General features: G+C 41.7%; 1 protein-coding gene across 1 annotated transcript; it reads left to right on the top strand.

Moving 5' to 3' along the window:
- The first annotated feature begins 4,937 nt into the window (after positions 1-4,937).
- LOC111598863 (transmembrane protein 17B-like) lies at positions 4,938-5,614 on the top strand. Its single transcript, XM_023314310.2, has 2 exons — positions 4,938-5,117; positions 5,173-5,614. The coding sequence occupies exons 1-2, from the start codon at positions 5,001-5,003 to the stop codon at positions 5,542-5,544; spliced, it is 489 nt and encodes a 162-aa protein (XP_023170078.1). The 5' UTR covers positions 4,938-5,000; the 3' UTR covers positions 5,545-5,614.
- Positions 5,615-7,483: the final 1,869 nt, after the last annotated feature.

The following is a 7,483-nucleotide window of genomic DNA, read 5'->3' on the forward strand; positions in this document are numbered from 1 at the left end:
TTTTTCTTGTTTTTTCCATTTACCAAAAACCGCTTCCCGAGCTGTTTACCTCAAGCGCGGGGCATGTCAGCCTTAAAGCGGCTCTAAACACAGAGAAAAAGAGCAGAAGTCGGCGCTACGAATGTTGGCATAAATAAATCATTGCAATGGATCAACAATTGCGACCAGCAACTTGTCAACAACTCGAAGCGAATCAGATGCCCGTGCTCCACTGGCAAATATTTGTGTAACAAATTCAATTAAAGCCGTTTGGAAATGGGTCCATCATGTGAGGTGGAGGCAGAATCTATAAGAAATGCTATGAATTTGATGGTGCCTCCATCAAAATATACTTTGATGCTTTCTATAGCATACCTTGAGGCGTCAAAAGAATAGAATAAAAAAGAAAATAATAAATGGATCAAATATCTTTGAGTAACACTTTATAATTTGTAGTTAATTTGCAGCTAAAACGAGTTCAATAAGCAAATAGAAAATTGAAGTCCCTTAAGAGGAAGTCTCTATGGAGGAGCATGGGAACGCCCAGGCGTATACTTGATAATTGAAGTCAAGGCCAGGGCTATTTGTGAAGTGATGAGAGCCTAATGTGGCGCAGCTGTTTGCGGTATGAAGATTGTTAATCTTTAGTTTGAAATGTTCATCAGTAGAAGAAGTTGTCAACTTATCTTGGCGCACCTGAAGCGTAAACATGCAGCTCTTTTGTGTTGTTGCGGCTGTGGCATGTGCCACATGCAGCAAAGTCCAGGAGCGAATGTTCCTTTCTTTTCATTTCATTCTCTTTGTTGTTGTTGTTGTTGTTTGTTAAGATTAAGTCGCATATGGAACGTGTCTCTCTCTCCCTGTCTCTCGCCTTCACTATGTGTGTGTTGTCTTTGGGCTGCTTTGGCCGTTTAACTTCTTTCACTTGCACTTGCAGCACACCCCGTTTGCTGTCTTGCCCCCCACGCAAGCCCACATCAGGCAGCATATTATGAAGATGAAGCAGCAGCAGCAGCAGCAGCAGCAGCAACAGCAGCAGCTCGCGCATGCTGTTGTAAAAAGTTTTTAATTTTTCTTTTCAAACATTTAACTAAAAGAGCAAGTCCTTGCTTCCCACGCCAAAAGCGCTGCCAGCAACAACAACAATAGGAGCATAAAGATTAAAGGGGGACTACGAAAGAAATTATCCTTCTTGCTGCTCTAGTCGTGGGTATTTTCATATCATCTACTCAAATGTAACGCACAGAAAACTTAGATGTCTCAGACATATAAATATGCATATATATATGATATATATATCTATCTATATGCTAGCAAGAGACCTGCCTCTTAGAGATCTTCGCAAGATTTCCTGTCTAAGAAATTATCAACTGCTCTGCTATATCAGAGTTTTGGCATTTGACTTCATTTAGTCGCAAGAGGGTATCTGGTAATTCGACTTGCTGCAGGCTGATGCTGAGTATTCGTCTTCTTCTTGTTCGTCTTCATTTTCATATTCTTCATCTTCTTCTTGCTCTTTTGCCTTACAACTTTTTGCTTGGCAAAATATCATACGCATAAAACAACATACGCCGAGACCGAGCCCCTTTGCGCCCTTTCCCTCCACGTCCCTCAGACAGGATACCATATGATCTGAATGCAGAGCAGCCTCTCTCACTCTCTCACTCCCCCACTCGCCCTCTCCTTCCCGCTGCCTCTCTCGCTTTTGCGCTATTTAACTTGCTTTATTTTTCTTTTAATGAAACAGTTGTTGCTCGCGGCATTATTATGATTATTATGAGGCATGCAAAAGTTGCAGTTAAAGCGTCGTGTAAAATAATATTTAGATGCCAACTTTCTGGCTGCAGTTGGTAGCTAAGCCCGCTGCCCCCCTTTTCTCTCTGCTCCACAAATTTTGCAGTTTAATTAAATTTTGCCAGGGCCGAAAATCTGAGCAAGAAGACCGCCAAATGCCAAATGCCAAAGCCAGTTGCCAGTTGCCAGTCCGGATTGCACCGCAGCTATGTTGCTTTTAGTTTTTGCCAAAATCCCTTAAATTAATTGAGTCTGGCCGCGCTGAGCCCCCCAGCACAGCGACTATGACAGAGAGAGAGAGAGAGAGAGAGAGCGAGAGCGAGAGAGAACGAACTCAGTCAGCAACCAGTTGCCGTAGTTTCTGTCACAACATAGTTTGACTGCCGAAGCCTTTCTCTACCTCACTCTTCCTCTCTCTCTTCTGTCTCTCTCTCTCTTTCTAACATGCAGTTGACGAAATTAAGTTGCAACCTTCTTGGCAATAGCTTGCCTCCTTCAGCTACCTTTCCGTGCTAAGTTTGAATGAAGCATTTGCATTTCTATGTCTTCGCTTAGATTTCAATTATTAGCTGCTTTCCTAATTGCTTTACATTATTGTAATCGCCATGGCTCTTTAGAGCAAGAAGCATGCGATCATGTTCAAAAAGCAAGTAATCAAGTTGACTTTTTTGACATCGCTATTCAACTGTAATCGAATGACTTTCGCTAACATCGAAGTACATCGATTACTCATATTCACTTAAACATAGACTCTCTGCACACTAGGCATCTCTATAAGATAAACTTGTTATCGATAAGTATGATGTCGGGGATGATGATGTTGGCTATCTTCATGTTATCGAGCTTCATATATCGATTGCGCATTAAGTTTATGTGTTATCGATAAATATGTTGGCTACAAATATGTCGGGGACAAGCTTGTTATTGATTTGCATACTATCGATAGTAGGGCGATCGATAATAGTGCTCACTATTCTTGTAATATACTAAATATATCTCGCGTGTTCTTAATAGTCATATATCCACCAAGTTATCGTTAAGTATGTTATCGATAAAAGTTGTAGGCGATGTGAGTTATCGATACCTGTTTCTATCGTTATGCTTAATTGAGAGTTGCTTAAATATTTGATCTATAACAATGTTGTCGTTTCCCGTATTATCGATTACAGTGTTATCGATAAATCTTAAGTTGTATCGAATCTTCTCAATAATTAAATTTTCAATTTTCATTTTTAGGTTCTTTAAGACGCCGATGGTATGGAAAAGCCTTATCTTCAAGCATGTGCATTAGGAAAACAATGCAGAAATCCATTTGAAGGGCTTCGTTTGGACAGCTTTTGGAGTTGCCTAGCTCAAAGCAGGTACCAACTGCTTTGCAAAGCATTTTGGATAAGCATCTGTGTCTGGGCTTCTGTGACGGATGCCTGTCCAGAAACACAGTTCCATGCATATCGGCCTGGAATCGGCTTTGGGCTTTGCTTTACAGTCGGACGTAATCACGAGCAAAAATCTGGTGCGCCCGCATGGCGGACCATAAACATTCAAAGCAGCAAAATTTGTTAGCCGAGTTGTCGCTGTCATCAACAGATACGAATCCCATTCGGTGCACAGGGCTAGTTCCAGGGAGAACAAAGGAAAGCTCACATTCCTACAAGTGCCTAACTCCCTGTCTGAGCGCCAACAAAGAACGAACCAAAAAGCTATGCTAGTCAAAAATTTTTTTGATTTTTACATTTTACCAAAACATAATTTCACAGCACTCAGGCTAGGAACTTATCGACGCAGCGATAGTCGATAGTCAGGCATCCTCATGATACCTATCGAGAACATGATTTTTTATATGTCATATGCAGTTACTATACGATAAATTAAGTGCATCCTTGAGCTTGATTCTTCCAATTCTCATCGTTTTCTAAGCTGTGTTTATCGATAGTTATCGATATTAGACAAATAGGAAATATTTTAAAAACAACTAATATATTCAATCGATATATGATATAGCCAAGCTAACAATCAATAACCAACACATAACTATCGATATATATCGATAATGTGTGATCGATATTAATTGATCAGTTGCTTAAAAGCGAAGCTTTGATTAAGAATGAAATCAATACGTAAGTAAGCAGCTAGAATTGGCTTCATCAAAATCGATACTTATCGATATTATGCAAATGTAAAAAAGGCTTTTTGTGCTGCTAGAGGAAATCCCTAACCGAACTGCAGAGACTAGACTGGAGCTGACGATTGTCTACACACAGCATGATTGACAACACTTACACACATACAGACATGCATACTCGAGAGACTACATACTGCATGGGACGAGCACAGCAATTGAGTTGACCAGCCGGATGGACATCTTAATGGTGGGGACATCTAAAACAATTTTCCATTAATGACAACAACGTCAATTTCAGGCACTCGGCTACTGCAATGTTTTTTCATTATTTTCGCCAGCAACGATGGGTCGTTCGATGATGGTGATGATGATGATGATGATGATGATGATGATGATGATGATAATGATGATGATGTTGGCGGAGAGTCGTTCTTTTATGATGACGTTACGAAGGCTCGCTGCTCGCTGCTCGCCTGACTGACATGATACTGTAATGGAATTCAATAAAAGCTGAGAGTGCACAAACTGTTTGGCATGCAAACGACCGACGGCTTTTTTCGTGGGCTCGCTTCGGGGAGTCATCGGGCGTTTGTCAGGCCCATTTGTTAATTTTGTCGCAGCATCGGCGAATGTTACCGTCCAGTAGCCGTACCAAAGGTGGTTGGCCACGCACAACATTCAACATGTGCCGTAATTTATGCCATGCAAGAAATACGTATACAGCGACGCACATAAGAGACTGTGGCTTATCGACTATGCCAGGGCGCTTGCCAGGTGAGTCATCAAGATGCCTGAATAAAAAATATATATATATATATATGCACACATATCAGCTCAGACTGACTGATTGATGGACTGACTGCTTTGCCTGAGTTCTGGCTGAGTCTTCTTCACGCTTTACACTGCCTTCACTTGAGTTTTCTAAAATAAAAGTTGGAAAGGAAAAGCTGTGGAACGAAGTGTGCCCTGCTAGCCCAGCTGAGCTGCTCGCCCAGCATTACAGAAAAGCTCCTCACTTTCCGTAAAGCAACCGAGAAGTATATATATTTTATATTTTCTATTTTTTTTTTTAAGTATTTTCAATATTTTGGATCGACTGTTTACAATGCCTCACATTGTGATGCCGCTACGCTCGAACCTTATTATGCAAATGCTGCTGGATGGAAATGTGTATGTTGCCTGCACTTGGTTCTTTAGCTATATGCTCTACATGGTCGTCTACGTGAGTATCAGTAGGATCAAATTTGTGCAGCGTCACTAATTGATTGCCTTTGCAGCAATGGCATCGTTTGAATCTGAACGTGATGTTGGTCTATTTGCTGACTGCGCTTATCGAGACCTTTCGCATTTACATCGGCTACGTTCTCAATCTGAGCCCTCGCGGGCCACGCTCCAAGCTATTGCTTTTCTCCACACTGGCAGCCTGCTTGCCTTTGATGTGCGCCAGCTGGTATCTGCATGGCGATCAGAATGTCTGGCTGTGCGTCACCTACAATCTGTGGACCGTCTTCATAGTGGTCGAGCTGATTGCCGGTGTTGGCATACTTTGGAATAAGCTAATGCAGCTCGAACAGCTGCCCAACTGGCCAGCCATGGAGGTCAATCTGAATCGTTTACAGTGTTCGCCTTGCAAAGTTTATAAGTTGTGAATGGTTAAATGTAGTTCTTGATAATTGTTTAATAAAAAAGAGGGGGTATAAAAAGTAGTCAATGAGAGAGAGGGACATGGGGCGCAGCGAGAGAGGATGGAAGAGCATCTGCTAGTTGCAGGTTTTTATGGCCACTTTTAGCTATATTGTCTGCGTCTCGATGGGTGACTGGCTGGCTGCCAGTGCCACGCCCACATGTATACACCTTGGCTGCCCAATCCCTTTCGGTGTTGCTTTTATTGCATTTTCTTTGCGTCGAGCGGCCAATGAAGCCGCTTGATGGCCCAACCGGATGTCGTTTTCAATAAAGGCGTCGCAGGCGTTAAGCCAAACACCCAGCCCACAGCCCACCACGCCATCGAGGCCCAGATGAGACACATGTGGCTGACTTGGCTGTCTGGATGGCACTTTAATTAATTTCTTTAAGTTCATTAACGTTTGACTTGTTCAAGCAAGCGAAAATTGCGATACACCAAATGGGCGGACGAATCCCTCACTCTCGGCTTCCATTCAGTTTGATGGCCTTGTCAACTGAATATTGCTTTCGCTATTCCAGCCCCTTAAAAGACCGTTACAAAGGGTCAAACAAGCATGAGAAACAACCTTTATACGCGTGGACAACTTTCTTGCTTGTCAACTCTGAAATGAAAGCTAAAGAAAAGTTATAGCTGTCAGGTAAAAAGGATTTCCCTGTAATATATCGCATTGACAATGTTTGCTCACCTCTAAGTGCAATCGATTGCTACGATAGCAAGAAATCTAATAAATATTTCGCAGGCTCAAGCTCTGTCATAGAATCTACATAATGAATTCAAATGAAGATATACAAATCGATAAGAATCGTATTGTAGTAGAGTAAGTAGAGTTTGTCAAGCGATAGGCATACGATATATTGCTACACAAGCGATAGTTACAATATTCGATGTATCACATCATCAGAAACTTATATGGGTATACAGATTGATATATAATAGCGTGTGTCATCGATAAGACAAGCATATGATATATCGAACGGCTCTCGCTCTCATCTAGTTTCATGAGCAATATAGAACCCTTATATATCGATATAAGAGTTGATAAGTCAATAGAACTGTAATCGATATACATGCGATAGGCATCGCTTGTTATCGATGGCACGATATATGGAACGATTTTCTCGCTATTCAATATACAAACCAATGCAAATAATTTATCGCAACCATCGAAATACGATTTATATCGAAGCATCAGCTTGCTGAGTAAATAAACAAATATTCAAAAAAAAAAAAAAAAGAATAAATAAATATTCATGCAAATTTTGATATATTCGATCAACGATTGTCAAACTTTGCTTAACTGTACTTTTCTGAGTGAGTCTATCGATAACTTGTCGAGACGCCTGATAGTTTTTGGGGCATTTCGTTGCTGTACTGTTGTAACTACAGAGGGAAATGGGGATTCTGGTTTAGTTTCTGAAGGAAACTCCAGAAATGTAAGTTCAGAAATCATGTGAGCAAAGCAAGAAATCAATAGCAAATTTCCAATAACAATTTTTCCAATAACAAACTTTCCAAATTGCACAATCGTTTAATTTGAAAAATTAAAAAGAAGAAGCCCGAAAGTCCGATAGCCCGAGAACATGTCGAACCTGTCGAATGTGTTGCCCGCCAAAGCCAAGGGCAGCACATCCGAAGCGAAGAGCGTGCAGAACTCGTCGACCACGATGGCAGCGAAATCACTGCCAGCTGGCGAGCAGGCGACCAGGGACGAGAATGCGCCCAGTACCAGCCAGGGACGGCAGCATCAGAGCAGTCACCACAGCAGCCACCATAGCTCTCAGCAGCGGCAAGTCAGCGCTGCCAGCTGCAGCAACAGCCATAGCCATAGCCACAGCCATAGCCATAGCTATAGCCATAGCCGTAGTAATAGCAATATCAATATCAATACCAACGACATCAGC

Source organism: Drosophila hydei, unplaced genomic scaffold (genome assembly GCF_003285905.1).
Source record: "Drosophila hydei strain 15085-1641.00,03,60 unplaced genomic scaffold, DhydRS2 tig00000090-arrow-arrow-pilon, whole genome shotgun sequence".
Taxonomy (NCBI): Eukaryota; Metazoa; Arthropoda; class Insecta; order Diptera; family Drosophilidae; genus Drosophila; species Drosophila hydei.